Below are 17,068 nucleotides of genomic sequence, written 5' to 3' on the forward strand. Positions count from 1 at the left end.
TACAACTTTATTAGATAATCTTAAGTTTATATTTCTCAACATTTAAGCAAATATTAAAGCTAAATTCTATCAGATATATACAGAATCAAATCCAATTCTACATTCCTTTTCAGTGCAATAAAGTGCATACTGGTAATAAGCATATTCCCAGCCATCTATTATTTATAGCACTTATCCCATTTGGGGTCACAGGGGCTGGAGCCAATCACAGTCTGTCAATCACAGCAAGCCAGTCAATCAAAGAACCTCATATACAGAGAAAAACAACCAGCCACACTCTCACTCAAACCCAAGAACAATTCAGAGTCAGCAATTAGCCGACAAATATGTCTTTGGTTGGTCGACGCAGAGAGAGCCCACAAATGCACTGGGAGAACATGCAAACCCCAAACAGATTGGTCCTGTATGATTGGAATTACAACCAGGAATCCTTTCTGCGAAGAAACAGTGCTGACCACTGCATGACTGTGCTGCAGAAAATTTGACTAATTCCTTGTAAAGAACAAAATGCACACCAGTAATCTGATATGATAAAAAAAATCATGTTTTAATGCATTCGGTCTTTCTGCATAATCTTGCAAAGCAGATGGACTGTTCCCTGTCAGTCATCAGGCAAAGCCATCTTGCAAAGCTCCAATCTGAAATGACTGTGCCAGGTCTGACAGCCTAACCGAACCAATCAGGATCACTCGAGCAGTATGAGGCGGTAGCTATGGGCGGGGCTTAGTTGTAGTGGAAGCAGGTAGTTATCCCTGCCATCGGTTGAGTGATTCACTTGGATGTAGCTATAGTTTAGAATCAGTTTTCAAAGAACTGGACCACAGTTTGGGCTTTGTTGTGTTAGACACTGGTAGCAATGGCTGCCGGTGGTGAAGCTATTAGCTTGGATGTAGCTTTAGTGAAATGTTTTATCAGCTATGAACAGGGTTTCTTTATTGAAAGAGGAGCAAAGAACCATGCTGAAAGTTTTTTCTTGGTGGAGGAGATGTTTTTGCTCTTCTCCTTATTGGCCTCGGCATGGGTTTTATCCACCAACAAGCTCCACTGTTGGTAAACTATGACAGGGCCTGCCTACCAAGTTCACATTACTCACAGAAGCTACGCATGCCTACTAAGTCTGATTGGCCAGTATTGAACATTCATCCAATCCCCTTCTGATAATCTTTTTTTATCTTTTCCTACCCTTTTACAACACTGTGTATGGGAACTTTCCCAAATGAATGTAAAATTTATCCTATGCAACGGATATATATGAAATGGCATATCTGGCTTTTTGCTGTCAAATTGGCAACACAGGTTGAATTCCATCATAGGATGATTTTGTTTTCATCATGTTCATAGATTATTGATATTTGAAATTGACTGATAGGCTACGCTGAGCCACTTTTCCACCATGGTCTATTCTGTATATTTGATATAGTAAATTACTGGATATGGGGCAGTTTCAAACCAAATCAACCTTCTATGAATTGAAAACTGCCCTCAAAGTAAGCCTGTGCCTATAATTTTTACTATATGTAGCATTTGTCCAGTTTGAGAAAAAAGCTTACAGCTTAACTACATCTCTCTATAAAAGACATTGCATTTATTTTGTAAGGTTTCATACATATAAAGTGCATACATCTGTTTCAGGTTGCACAGTTAAAGGTAGGAGCTGAGATGGTGTCTCTTCTTTGATTTCCCACAACCTTTTCGTTCTTTTAGCACTCTGGGATTTTGATGATTTCTTACCTGTTAACTCTCTGTGTGCTGCCTACAGGAACTCCTATGTTGCATGTAGGTCACATCTCAAATTTTGACTTTGCACATTAGCTTTGCATGAAGGCATGATAAAATTGGATTTGTAAGAAATTTCTGTCAAATAGCATGTAGAATAAACAGTATACACATGGTGCTGATAATGATCTATGGTGCTGAGACACTCATAAACTAACTCAGTCTTTTTAATGTGTCCCCTGAATGTGGTTTAGAATTGAAAGGCGACCCTGTAAAGTACTTTAATCCTTCCTCTTTACTTTGGTAGCAGAAATGTTGAGGGGCAAAGAAACAGGTTGTTTTATCTTTAAGTGTAGCTTTAATCACAAATGGCTGCCTCCCTGGAGACTGTTGATTCCTTGGGCCTTTTGAAGCCACATCACAGGAAACAGTGGGGAGCTCCTCTGCTACAGCAGAGATTCTTAAGGCTTCAAAACACTGACATACAATTCATCTTAGTCAAAGGCAATTTTCTGTTTTAAAAGTGATTCTTTAGGTATTTACTGTGGGTCTAAGTCATCTGGCACGATGAGTAGTGATTAAATAACACATTTCATCCACATTTGATATCTGTTCTTATGCTTTTGAGATATGGCATAGTGATTAATTTTGACTCTATATATTAAAAGACACATACATTCAAGTTAAAGTGCACAGCTGTAAGACTTCAGTTGGGTCCCGTGCAGATTCTCTCAACAGCTGTTCAAGGAAGCTCAAGTGTGAGATGCCATCAAACACTTGAAAAACAATCAATGCAAGTGTTGGGGTTTGTCCATTCTGGGCAACAGTAATTAAAAAAGTAGTTATGTATATTTTATTCAAGTTTGGCCAAAAACTATGTCAACAGATCCCTGATTTTACACACTACATCGCCCTTTACATCTTGGTTCCTCTTTATTTATGCCAGCAAACTAGGCGCTTCCACTCGCCCTCGACGAGGAGAGTTGTAAATATTCAATGGTGTTCCTCAGAACAAGATCTCTCTCGCCACTGCTGTCGCCATCTGTGAGAGAGGGAAAGAGTAGACGGATGGAAAAAAGGCAGATTTCACCACTGCCACCTCTTGCACTGACACACAAGCTTTCAGACGAGCTGATTGGGTTCATTAAAATGTGGCCTGTTGTAGGACAGTAATCAAAGCTTCTGTCCTTCTGCAACTACAAGTATAAGCACACAAGACATACTGATCAATATCAAAATAGTCCTCTGAATGTGTTATCATGAATGTTAATGAAAGCAAATGTGTTGGCTATTAAGGCAGAGTTAAAACAACATTTAAAAGCCAGAGATACTTCATGTTGATGTTCTAGCATAGGTTCCACTATGGGCAGAGTGTCATGATAAATATTTAAATTATGTGTTAGTCTGTCATGCAGGGAAAAAGGAATGACAAAATCATCTGGTCAGAGCTAAAGATAAATCCATGTCATCATACTGACACTGTTTTCTACCTATAGCTCTTTTCAGACCAAACATACTGGACTCTACTACAGCGTGTTTAAGGAGAGGCATGGATCGCATCCATCTCTTTTAACATCCTTATTTCCTGCCTGATTCACCTTTGCTTTTCTCTTCCTGGCACTGATATCCTGAGTTATACATCAGATGCCTACTCTGCTCCCCTGCTGAAGACAAATACATATGTGTGCTCTTTCTTGGATTTTCACTTCACTCTGCAGGCAAAAAAATGTTTGCAGAATTGTTGAGCTCAGTGATATGGAAGTGGAGGTAGAACGTGCTGACAAAACAGCCAAGGTTCAGATGTTTTCCATACAAAGCAAAGTCAAATTTTCCTAAAAGACAGCTAAAATTTATCTCTTCACTTTAGCCTTTAAACAGTTTTGACTCTTCCAATAAAGGCCTAAAACTGATGTATCTGGAGGCACAGTATGCAGAACTTCTACCCTGAAATGTATGTAGAGAAAGATATAAACCTGGTATGTATATATATCTCTTTTTATATTGTCACTGCCCTCCATAACTATGATCCCCGAGGAGGTAAAATGAGTTTTTCTTAGCATTTTATTCCTGTCTGATGTGATCTAACAGGAATCTGCGCTGCCATCTGTGTTTTCTTTCCAAATATTTACTGCTCCAAACTTACTTTGTGACTCTGCAAACACTTCTCTTGTGACGTAGATCTCTGCAGGCACTTTTAAATTCTTATAATAGGGAAGTGAGTGGTCTAATTGCATGTTGAACTGTCGGGACAAACACCACTTAATTCAACCCCAGTGAAACCGGCACACCAGGGGCCCATTTCAAGAAGGAAGTTCAAGAAATTCAGAGTCAAACCCTGAGCTGATCTACCCTCGGATGAGAAACACTGCATTGTCAGTTTCAGAACAGCAAATGTGAGTTACGTAAATCAGTTCTGAGTGGGTTCACATGGAGTTCAGTGTGGGCAACACTACCATAAAAGCCATCATTAATGGAGCCCCGATACAATGATTCACCATGGCAACGAGTGACAAAAAGGTCCATGTACTTAAAACTAGAAATCCTCTTTGCTAGTTTACTTATTTTTCGGGGAAAAGAGTTACACAGCTTTAAGAGGGTACAATGTTAAGCCTATTAGGGCCACATAAAAGAAAAATTTGAATTTTGAGATAGTTAGAATATAACATTAAAAAAATACAAATTTATGAGAATATAGTCTTACATTCTGAGATTTATTCATTCAAGTGATAAATTAATGGAGTCAAAGTCTGTGGTTAGATGTAATATTTTTAAGTGTGATAGTCTATATTAGGCCCAAATAGGTTTATATTTAGGTTCTGGGATGATATGATTTCTTGATTTCAAATCAGTTACTGCCTCATTTGATCTGCACACAGTTTGAACTCATTCTATCAGAATTATAATGGTTAAGGAAGCCTAGGGTTTGTCCATCCATCCATTTTCTATACCACTTATTCTGGGCTGGAGCCTATCCAAGCTGTCCTTGGGCGAGGGACAGGGTACAGCCTGGACCAGTCAATCGCAGGGCTGACATATAGAGACAGACAATCAGGCATGCTCACACTCACACCTATGGGCAATTTAGTCACCAGTTAACCTAACGCGCATGTCTTTGGTGGTGGGAGGAAGACGGAGTACCTGGAGAGAACCCACGCATACACGGGGAGAACATGCAAACTCTGCACAGAAAGGTCCTGACCAGGAACCGAACCAGGAACCTTCTTGCTGCACCGTCGTGCAGCCCCACCTAGGCTTTGCGTTATTTAGAATTATGATAACAACGTGTAAAGCACACAAACATTGGGGGTTCTGAAGAAGCAATTTCAATGAAAGACATTTGTAAATTTCCTGTGAAATTTCTTTCCTGCTATACAGAGTATATTTGCTTCTTATATATTGTCAATTGCTTATCTCATAAAAAGATCATCTATTCTCAAAGCTTTACAAATAAGATTTTCTTCAAACTGCCACAATTTGTAGACTAGTTTTATCCTGAGCATAACGTTGTTTTCACACATAAATACTCTCTCAACCTTTATCCTTTTTATTCACTGAATAAATTAATGTATTCAGTGGCTTTAATTTAAAAGTTACTGACTTAAATCTAACTCCATATGGAGTAATGAAGCCCTGTCATTTATACTCATCGACTTAACAGCATCATGTGTGATTAAAACACATGTTTAATGTAGTCTAGTGTCTTTATATTCATATAGAATAACATGGATTTTATTCAGAGTAAATGTGAATAATGTGCTTGATGCAAACTGAATGAACAAATGCAGAAATGAAACAGCGTCTCTGGCTCTATCAGGGTGAGGAGAGAGAAACTGGGAGTTTTATTGAAGAAAACCTGCACCTGACAGGTTAAGTTCACAGACTCAGTTACCATAGTAACAGACTCAGGGCTTAAGTTTCCTCTCCTTGTGAGAAGCTTGACTCAGCCCTCTTTCTTGGGTTTGAGTTTCCTTCTTCTCCAAAATGGTAATCTAAGAGTTTCTCTCATTCCAGGGTTAACAGAGTCCAGATTTTCACTAAACCTACTTTATGAAATGGACTCCTGGGCTTCTGATTGTGTGTTGACATGGATAGTGCCTCAGAATTGATAGTGTAACAAATGAAGCTCAGCATTAGTTCATGTTCATTCTGACAGCCAGCTGATCCCAACTTTTGCCTTCCAGCTCCCTCAGCCAATCACAGCTCTTTCTCTCAACACAGCAGTATATTTAAATATGATGCACTTCTTGCTAATCATTGCTTGCATTAATATTGATGCACCATGCTGCTGCTGCTGCTGGCAAAGCTTAACCTCCTCCACCCCAGCATCCTCCTTTATAGCATAAAGCTTGTTGCACCCTCATATTCATGCAAATTTTATTGCATTCAGTAGGCATTGTCATTAATGTGTCTATCCATATGGGGGTTTCTAGCCATGCACTGCTTGGAAAGTTAAAGCATGCTGCTTGACTGACCCAGGGAGCATCTTTTTGAGCAGAGCTTTCTCCGCCAAGTAAAACTGTGTATCAATATCCAATACAAAGGTAAAATGTTTCCTTTATTTTTTTTAGCAGGGTGATGAGAGTAGAGATCACTCCCATGATCCCCTGCAACTCCTTAATAATGTTTTATGAATGTTTTGATTGAGCACCTACTGGTGCTGATGTAAGCATGCTTTGAAATTAACTTGATTCAGGGTATTAGAGTTTATCTCGTTTTCTGCTATTAAAACATGAAATGCATGCATGAAAGGTGTTGTGAAATAAAGTTTATAATTATTTATTATTATAAACCTGTTTTTCTTAAAGGTTAGTCATATTTAAATTCCTGCATCTTCATGCATAAGCATGTTTATCAAAATGATACTGGAGGTGGAGACGTTAGCATAGGGAGAGAGCCGAGCACCACCAGGTAAGTGGGCATTGCCTTAGTGGATCATCACAGAGCCTCCTGCCATGCTCTCTGACAATCCATCGCCAGCCTGCTGCCACTTTTATTACTCAACACCATCTGTACAACATGGTAACTGATCTTCCAGCTATTATCTAGTGGTGAACAAAGGCGGCCTGTACAACTGTGGCATTGGCAATGAAGGGAGCAGCAGGGCAGAGGTCTCCCCCCGATGGTTCTCCTACTCCATGCTTGGATTAAACCTGCAGATAAACTTTCCACCGGTGTGGCCTTTGCACTGTTTATTTACTGTTTCACAGAAGTAGATAAAACAGCTGTAAGTAAGAGTTAGGCATATGAGAAATCTGATGTAAATATGGATGACGATATGACCCCTGTGGAGCAATCAACTGGCTTTCCATGACTGACTGTATTTGTTTTAATTAGTTGCACGGATAGCAATAAACCCTAAGGGTGGTCAATACTGCAATCAGACATTATAGCTTCCTCTTTCTGATCTATATTGTTTTACCCTTTATAACATGTAGTCCTACATGTTAGTATTGAACAGGGACAGTTTGGACTGGGTGTGCAATTTCACATTGATCAGAATGCTGGTTGGAGAAGCTTTTACCCTCGACTGGTTGTAGTTGAAAGTAGTACAATAATGCAATAAGTTCTTGTGTTACATTAAATGCTGTATATTAAAGAATAGGACATTTTTGATGTAATATTTCATTTACACTGAGGTCAAGGCTTATGAGATATCTATTCAAGCGTATACAAGCAAGATTGCTTTATCATGCAGTTTTTAAACTTTGTAAAGCTTTATCTTGAGCCACAGAGAATATGTTTATAATTTTGCACAGTCTGGACAGTATCTTGTTTTTAAAGGTCAGTTTAACTCCTTGCATACCATCTGAAAGAGCTCCTTTAATATGATCCTTTAAGTCTTGATGAAGTTATTATCCATTTTTGTTCTCTAACAATCTTTGAACCCCCGTGTCAAACTTCATTAACCCTTTTCAAAAGTGTCATTTCAATGCATCTTTGAGTGTATGTCAGCATTTCATGGCAGACTCACAGACAAGACAAATCCCATGATTGTTGGTTCTGTGTCATTATTGGCTGCTGGATGTGTTTTCATATAAATGTCACAGCATTTCATGAGCAACACTCGAGTTCACACAAGCCAGATAAATTCAGAAAAGAATTTGCTAACCACTTTGTCCTCCTGTTGCAATTCCATGAGAGCAGGAATGCACCAGAGAGAAGGAAAGAAAGGGGGGCAGGGAGAAAAGGGGACAGAAAAGATAGAGAGATTGAGAGTGGCATTAGTAGGTCCTGCAGTACTGTCACATACTCCAACAGCAAAGGATTGGATGGCATTGCATAAAAACACTCAAGCTCATGATTCAAATGTAGGCAGTCTAATACTAAAAGCTTTGGCTTAGTTTGTGGGGAGGATTTTACAGAGGTTAGTTGGGGATCAGAGTGCCACGGCATACAAACGCAGCAATCAGGGTCCTTTTAGGGTAAAAAAAGGAGGAACAGTTCCCTCCAGTGGTGAAACAGAACAACTGTATGTTACAGTTTGAACATGATGATAATCTGAAAATAAAGGTTACCATTAGACATTACTGGCTTCTTTACCAGATTATGGTTTCACTGGAATGGCTCATTACAAAGGACTTCACATTTTGTTGAAGGAAAAATGCTTGAAGAGAAAGGTCAGCATGTGCAAATTTGTCAGTACGTTTACATGCAGGAGAAAAAGTCATATTGTGTCAATCTGGGTAAAACTGGACTTTAATTGAAAATATATTTCAATATATTGATGATTTGATTTGATTTGATGATTTGATTATCTGATTTGAATATGTTTTTCTGACTGAAATTGTACTAAATTGAAATTCTCGACGTCATACTAACACACCTTGATAATTTGGTTTGGAATAAATGTACTCTTGTACTCTTGGTCTAGGCGTTCTGAGCTCTACAGCCTCCAACCTGGGCCTCCACCAAAAAGTCAGACGGCATGAGTACTAAGCAAAGCAGGTGAGTTGTCATCTGCCTTCAGATAAAGCAGTGGTTCCCAAATTTTTTAACCTCTTAGCCCCGCCCCCCCACCCCCACCCCACTCATATCTAAAGGCATGTCTCCATCCAGTGGTCCTGTTTGATCAAATATGTCTTGGTATGGTTAAAATCAAACTTAATTAAGAAAGAAATCCTGGGTATGTTTATCTTGTTTTAAAATAGGCTGCTATTAACCTGACACACCAGATGGATTTGTTTCACACGTCCTTCTGGAAAACCTTCCATAGACAGTGTTTGGAAAGGGTAGAGCCTTTGAAAAGAGCAACGAAACGTAACGCTGTAGCCGCCACTGAGGTACTCCACTACCGAGGAGTAAACTCCATAGAGAGCTGCATAACGCGAACTATGGGGACTGTAGACATGTCAGTACTCGACTTTTGTCATTTTTGAAAATGAAACAACTCACTGCTGTTCTTTTAACGGATAAGTGTCATCAGGTTCTGATAAAACTGGCACTTTAGCAGCATCCACACTAATGTCTTCCGCCATAATTCAAACCGGCCTCTTGTCGCTGCTTGCTTACGTCACAACTCCACCTTGCCCAAAAGTACCGCCCCTCAAAGCTGATTGGTCCTGTCACTTTCTAACCGGGCCCAAACTGTTCAGACGGGAGCTTTGCTAGATGGATTCGCCAGTGAGAAACACGGATACAGGCGAATCCATCTGCTTTGCAAGGTTAGCCTGCTACATGAAGTTTTACAAACACATTCTACAACCACAGAGCGATCTTTTCACAGGTTACCTAAAGTCAGTGGATGAATAACTAGCTACGATGCAGAGAATCGACTGATCTAAAACTTCATATTCACAAAACTTTAACATTAATTCAGTTTCACATCTATCACAGATAGACCAGTCTGATGTGATCCTTCATGTCTGGTGTACTTAAAATCAGTTCCACATAAACGTCAGGTGACCACATATGCATATCCATGGACTAGGAAACAGTTTGGATCTCTGTTGGGTCCAAATATCCCTAATTTAAGCAGATATTAGTCTGTTTTTCTCCTGTTTTCACCCACTTCTCCTCATGCAGCAGACCTCTGTGTTTTGTTTGCAGCTCGGCTGAGCAGTTGTGTCTTGCGCTGAAAGTGACATCAGTGCAAATCCCTTTTTTGGGACAGCTAGGTGAGACTGGTACCCCTATGGAAGGGTGCCAAAAAAGTGGGATGGTACAGCACAATTTGTTGGGACCCTTTCCAGCTTTTGATACATGGAAACGCAAAAGACTGTGTGGCGTACCAAACTGAACCGGACCACTCGGTGGAAACGACCTATAAGAAAAGCTAAGCTAATATGGAAAAGTTAAACATCGATTTTAAATGTTTTCATTGACAAAATCCCAACATAACAGGCCTGCATAAACCTGTTATTAACAAAATATCTCTGTATAAACTAGCCATTATTCCAACGGTGTATTAGGTTCACTCTAGAAAAAATAAATAAATAAAAAGGATTTGTTAATATTCCAGAAAAAGTTCAGAATTCTCAAGCTTAAACATGTTAATAACGAGAAAAAAAAGTGTTTCTTTTACTTTAAAGTTGTAGATTTTTGTGAACCAGATAGATTTTTTTAGACTATAAAGTTGAAAATCTGACCCCAATCTTGTAATTTATTTTTTACTTTACACCATGAAAATTTATGATTTCCGAACTTGACATTTTTTGAGTTTAAATTATCAAAATTGTTAGACATTTCAAGCATAGAAATTTGAACCTTTTTCTGGTAAATATAAGGCTTTTTAAACTCTGGAATTCTGAGAGGGATTTCTTTTAAATATAGAACTTCATGATCTAAGAAATGTGTGGGTTTTTTTTTTTAATATTTGACCTTTTTATGCATAAAAAATAACATATTCTCTTCATTTATTCATCTTTTGGGTTTGCCCTAATACATTTTGTTTCTAGTCATGGTTTTAATCATCACTTAATTTTGAAAACATCAGAGCAGACAGGGTCCCATGCCCCCCTGAGACCTTTGACGGCCCCCTAGATTGGGAACCACTGATTTAGAGGGATGACGTACATAGTAGTTGTACCAAAAGTGAAATGTACATAGCTGTAGTATTGCTCATGCTTTCACCAGCTGATAAAACCAGTAAGTTGCTGGCTAACATTTTATTAGGATCATGGAGAACCGGGTTCAAAAGTAACTGGCTGAAAAGGGGCGGACAAAACCGTTACGGAGTCATACTTATTTTAATCCATAAATCAATTTTGCTTGTACACTGAGACGAGGACAGCAGTGTAGAAAATATGCTAATCGAGCTATAACCTTAGCTTGACTTAACCAGGCATGTAAACGTACTGCATGTGTGTTTGTGTGTGTTGTGTGCATCTGTCCATAAAAGTGAACAGCACCTAGCATGCAGGTCAGCGTTACCTTATTTGACCGCAGAGACACTCGTCCTCCGCACCGAGCACAGAATTTCGTTTGGCAATATGAACAGAGGTGGCCACAGCCATCGGCAAACTTGGTTTTGTGGCATATTCCACAAGTCGGGGCTTCGCTCTTCTGGTCCTGACCCTGCTTTGCTTCATCCCCCATCTTCTTAACCTGGTCCTTGTACGACTCAAACTGCTGGTGCAACTTCCTGTAAATGAATGGAGAGAAAAGAGTTGAGATAAAATCTACTGACCTAAATGAAGGCTTGATTTATTTCATGTTTATATGAACTGGCCTTTAAAATATTTACTGGAACAACCTTGACTTAAAATAACTTTCACAAAGCTCTGGGTTTCACTTTCAGTAACAGACAGTGCCATTTATTGTATTTCTGTGCATATAAGTCATTTTATAAAGAATGCAGTTAGATCTCAAAGACAAACACACATTCATGGTTGAATTATAATCTTTTTTGTACCATAATTTTCCTTCTCTTGGCCACAACCCTTTTTCTGTTTTCACTTCTCTCACAGTCACACATCCATGAGCTCTTAACATCCACGGCCTGACTGATATAACCTTTGTTGTGTTTGGTGTGTGAGGCCTTTGTGAGGAAAAGCAGACACCATGACCTCAGGTGCTTCAAAGCTGAGCTTCTCCTTTGATACGGCACCTCTCCCAAAACAGGCGAGTGGGTATCAAATTTGCTTTGCAAGTTTAAGAACATCACTTAATTCCACTTTCTCAGGTTCCCTTGCGTTTAATGAATCATTTGCACCTGCTGTGTTTCTATATCAAGATCAGTGTAAGCTGAGACATGCCATACTTTTATATAACGCCGGAGGAAATTCATGTCATTATTATTTTCTGTGGTTAAAAATCATCAGCGTGCACAAAGAAGCACCTTTGCAGTGACTGCTGTGTTGCTGTCTGTCCTATAGATGGCATCTGACCTTAAACAGAGGATTCTTAACTCTGAACCAACCTGCTAAAAAAAACTGCACATGCATTTTGTATGACACATGTCAATTGAGCGTCTCCTTGGAAACTAAACACTGGGCTGACTTCATAATATGGCGATTAGAATTGGTTTCGCCCCACATATCCCCTGCAACATTCATTAGCACTTGTGAATTATTGAGCAGCGCTATCCTTTTACCACATACAGCTCTGCGTTTGAGATAAACGTGCTTCCTTTACCCACAACCAGACCGCCAGAGCCCAAACGTTACGGCGACACACCACCTGAAGGCTTTTTCTCGGCTGTGAGAGAAGTCTCTGAGCCATCTGAAAATTAGATAGAGCGCCACTGGCACGTCTCTTGTTGTACCCACTGAGGGATTAAAGGGCTAATTGTGTCACAGCCTTTGTGTGTTTACCAAGCACAGATTAGAATTTAGCCTTGTTTAACAGATCCCACCAAATCTCATTTACTGACTAAGGGCTTGATGTTAACAGATTGATGAAGACTGTGATACAAGAGGTAAAGCCACTGTCTCTGAGGATCAAGGAAATAAGACTACAAACAATCATGTATTATTCTCACTTAATCTCCCCTCACACTCAAACATTTACGCAGACATGTGCTCCGTCCTGGGCCACATGTTCTAAGTTCCACTTGACTATTGACAGACAAGGGTACTGAGAGGAGCTGTTAAAGATAACCAGTGATTACCTCTTCCCTCTTCGGTATAAGGTCAATTTTTCCTCACATCAGAGAGCTTTGAAAACACATTTTAAAAAAGCCAATTACACATGAAAAATTTAGTTTCTTTGTATTAAAAGTGACTAGAAAAAGACAAAATTAAAGAGGCAACATAAGAGATTAATTCAGATTTATATACAACACAACAGCAACCAAAAAAAGAAGCATGAGAGCAAAAATATAAAAGTGAAGGAGGATTAAATTCAAGTGGCAGCAGGCAGCTGGCATACAGAGCCCATTCCAGAGGGTTTACTTATTCGGTCAAACACGGTCAAACGTAGGTGACACTGCTGACGAGTAATCATACGCTGTTCATTGTCCCATCTCATGCTGGCGTATCAGAGCTCTCTTACCTCTGGGACGCACCAGAGCAGCTACACACAGTCGGTAACCCGAGACTCTTTCTTGGACATATGACAGACTAAACATAACAGCAGCGAGGATGAACGACGGGCTTCTGGATTTTACCTCTGCTGCTAAATGTCCAAGCTGAATTTTAACCCTCTCACTTGCCGTAATATGTCATGATAACACTAAGGGTGTAACCGTGAAAGCAGTTAACTGGCTTTTATGTCTGGGTGATTCTTTAACTACTGTAGAAATTGTGTGCCTGGCAGAAATATGAAAAACAAACCCATATCTTTTATTTTCTATTTTTGTTAAACATACTTGACACCAGAAGGAACATAAAAAAATAAATGATAGTTCTGTTGTTATTTTTACTAAATACAATAAAAGAAAATATTACATAAAATAAAAATTAAAAATAAAATATTATATAATACAGAGTGAAAAAAAATGGTTTTGGCTGCTTTTTAATCGCGTTTAACCACCTTTTCTGCCCATTTCTTAAAGTTTAAGCCACTTTTTTTTTCTTTTTTACTTCTTAACCCTTCCCACCAATTTTCTACCCATTCTTGCCACTTCAAAACAGACCCATTATTGCCACAATAAAACCTTATTCAATACTTTTTATGCACAATTTTGCCAGTTTTAACCACATTCGCTAATTGTTATGCCCTTTTTTTGCCCGTTTGAACCATTTCTGTAACTTTCTGCCTTTTTTCTGCCACAGTTAACCCATTTTTTCCAGTTTAGACTAATTTTTCTCACTTTTTCATCTAATTTCCCCTTCTTTTCTACCAAATTCTGCAACTTTTAAGACTGTATTGTCACTGTTAACCACTTTTATAATCAATTTTTGCCACTTTTAAGACAATATTGCCACTATTTTCTAAATTTCACCACTTTTAACTCATTTTTATTGTTTAAGTAAATGGATTTACATTTTAAGATGGCTATATACTATGGCACAAATCAAGAAAAAAATTTTTTTTTGCTTTGATAAGAGTTGTTATTATTCAGGAAAACAAAAGTATAGATATCACAACATTATAACTTTATAATGACTCCATGAGCCCCAGTTTGACTGGACCAAGAAAATTCTCCTTTTTACCCCCTCATGGACACCCTGTTGGCACATGACTGTTCTTAAATGTGCATGGCTGTGTTCAACCACCTACAGGTACAGTGGGGGTACTGGTCTCTGGCACCTTTATTTTGGAGGTCCTGGGCTGAAAAAGTTGAAAACCCCCTGACTTAAAGGATCTCAGTGTGTAATGGAAGAGCTAAGGAAGTTTATTCACTAATTTGTTAGAAATGGAAAGCTTGCTACAGATCTAAAAATTGTACATTTTTATATATAGAGAGAAAGGGGAAAACACTTAAGTGCATGCTGTCTATTTGAAATTCTGGTTACCAGTATGTGTAGGACATGTGAAGGAAACATCACCTGCAGAACGAGATGTGCACAGCATTGCAATTTTTCTAAGAAGTTTAGAAATAAAATTTGTTGTGCATTTTCATTGCTGCAGCCATGCAGCACCCTTATGTTCTCCTTCAGAAACATCAGTAAATTTGAGTACATTACAGACTTTGCTTATCCTGTGCGAATGCACTGCACCAAAAACAAATGTCAGGAGGTAAATAAGGGGTTCACAGGTAATACTAGTCCCATGCAAATAGTACTAAGCCCTTTAAACCCTAGGGTGTTGTTGATTCAAACACTTTCTGAAAGCTGAGAAATTGTACTTCACAGCTAACATGTGGTTATTATCGTAATTTCACCTTTTCTCGCTAAAAATCTAGCATAGTTCCCCCTTTTTTCATTTACAACTGTTAAAACACTCTTAACAAACAGTAAAATGTAATATACTGCCATAAAAGTTCTAAATTCTGGGGGAAAATGGGCAAAAGCACTAACTCACAGGACATTTTCTGGGCCTCTTATGGTTAAAATAAGAAAAATTCCAGAAACTCAGGAGTGACGCGTCAGTCTAATAAAGTTGTTCTCTAAACTACAAGTGTTGCTGGAGATTTCTGTTCTCTTCAAGACTCTCTTCATCCTCCATGCACCTTGGAAGTTGGTGAAGTTGCGCCAGATTTACCCACTTCAGATCTCCAGAAACTCAGTAGTTAAAGGGTTAAGGCTGCATGGCATAGCTGTGCTGAATAGCCTAACGTTGCTCTTAAAGTTTTAAAAACATAGACCTTTCCACTCATAAAGCATATCACAAGGGAAAAGGAAAGAAATGAGCTATACTGTGAGGGAAATGTGAATCACCACACATAATCTACTTGTGATCATTAAGAGTGCATTGTACAATACAATACAATAACTTTATCTATCCCTGAAGGGAAATTCATTGTAAGGGACCAGCGTGATCTAGTATGAGGATTTGGTCGTCCAAAGCTGAAATCAATGCATCAGGTAAACCTCTAAACAAACATCCTTAAAAAGATCAAAACACAATAAAGAAGTAAAGCTAAAATGTTTATTGAATTCTAATTTGAAGAAAAGAGATAAATCATACAATAATTAACCTTTTATCTGAAGTATGTCCAAGCCTAAGGTGAACCTGCGCTAAATGATATTTGCAGAGTTTTATGGGTTCTGATAGCAGAGCACTGCAATCATGTCCTTTATGAAAGTAAAATCTGTTGTGGCACACCACTCCCACACCATCACTCTTGTCATAAACACACACTGAGAATAAGTTTGATTACCATCAGGTCAAACATACTGTGTGTCCAGCAGCTGGGGTCACCACTGTATGTTTGGACCCACTGTGAGGAGACCGAGAGGGGTCTGTTCTATTACTTACGCGTCTGGCTCTGGCTGCTTGTCATTTTGGGACTTTTGCTGGGGCTGAAGGACGTTATTTACCAGCTCAGTGATCCCACTAAACCACCTGTTCGAATAAGCAAAGTGTGACTGGAACATCCAATGACTCATCATGGAAGAAAACAATATGTCCTGAATGTGTTTTTATAAGGAGGCGGGTCAGACTCTGAGAAGTGAATAATAGCAGGGACATCCACTAACTAGCACAGGGAGGGAAGAAGGCCAGGACAGGGGCAGAGCAGCGAGTAGAGAAACACTGATAACCAGACAAAAGCATCCGAAAAACAGGGAGAAAGATAGAAAAAAGAAAGATGATCCAGACAGACTGAAAAAAGCAGGAAAGCTCTACAGCCAATGGAAATGAGAGCTGCATCAAACGCTCACTTTAGGGTAACAGGTGTGAGTTATTCCAGCCTGCTGGTGCAGACAGGTTCAGGTTATAGGACTGGTTAGGCCTACAGTTGGATTTAGTCAAAATGCAGCTATAGTTTAGAAAAGCAAAGGGGGGCTTCGTTTACTATTGGATTGACGTACAAGGCTGCACAAGCCGATCAGAGTGCAGATGACACACTGGATGAGAATGGGCAGCAAGTATGAAACCAGGGACGAAGGGAAGGGTCTGAGGACCTGCCTGTAACAAAGCCAGTAGAAAGGAAAAGCCAGTGGCATTAATGTCATGGAAGTCTGAGTGTGCAGCAAAGAAATCAACAATCTGGCCAGTACTCCTCATTCAAGGCATTTATTTACACAATGCCAGTGGGCAAACAGCAACTTTCCATGACATTAATGACATTTCTTTCATTTTCATCCCAGACAACGAGGAGAAAGCCACATGAAGCACACAGCGTCAGCTGACAGGAAGAAGTGTCAAAGCCTAGAGCACTCTGGGTAATGCAGTTTACTTACTGTGCTGGCTGAGGCTTTGGTTCTTCTTTGATCCTAAAACATAAAAAAATAAAAAGGTGCGCACAGCTCAGTGCATACAGAACACAAAGAAATGATGAACACAATCCAAAAGACACAAAAGGCTGACAGAACATATATCACTAAGAATGACAAAAATATGATGTGAATAAAAGTCAAGATATTAT

General features: G+C 39.1%; 1 protein-coding gene across 1 annotated transcript in view; it reads right to left on the reverse strand.

Moving 5' to 3' along the window:
* Positions 1-17,068, reverse strand: part of rims2a (regulating synaptic membrane exocytosis 2a) — a 247,893-nt gene that overhangs the window by 185,432 nt on the left and 45,393 nt on the right. Inside the window, exons 2-5 of the mRNA XM_041793381.1 lie at positions 16,884-16,916; positions 15,958-16,044; positions 11,086-11,296; positions 7,826-7,837 (exon numbers count right to left, since the gene is read on the reverse strand). Coding sequence (XP_041649315.1) covers positions 7,826-7,837; positions 11,086-11,296; positions 15,958-16,044; positions 16,884-16,916 — 343 coding nt within the window. The remainder of the gene's footprint in view (positions 1-7,825; positions 7,838-11,085; positions 11,297-15,957; positions 16,045-16,883; positions 16,917-17,068) is intronic.

Source organism: Cheilinus undulatus, linkage group 8 (assembly GCF_018320785.1).
Source record: "Cheilinus undulatus linkage group 8, ASM1832078v1, whole genome shotgun sequence".
In the NCBI taxonomy this organism is placed as follows: domain Eukaryota; kingdom Metazoa; phylum Chordata; class Actinopteri; order Labriformes; family Labridae; genus Cheilinus; species Cheilinus undulatus.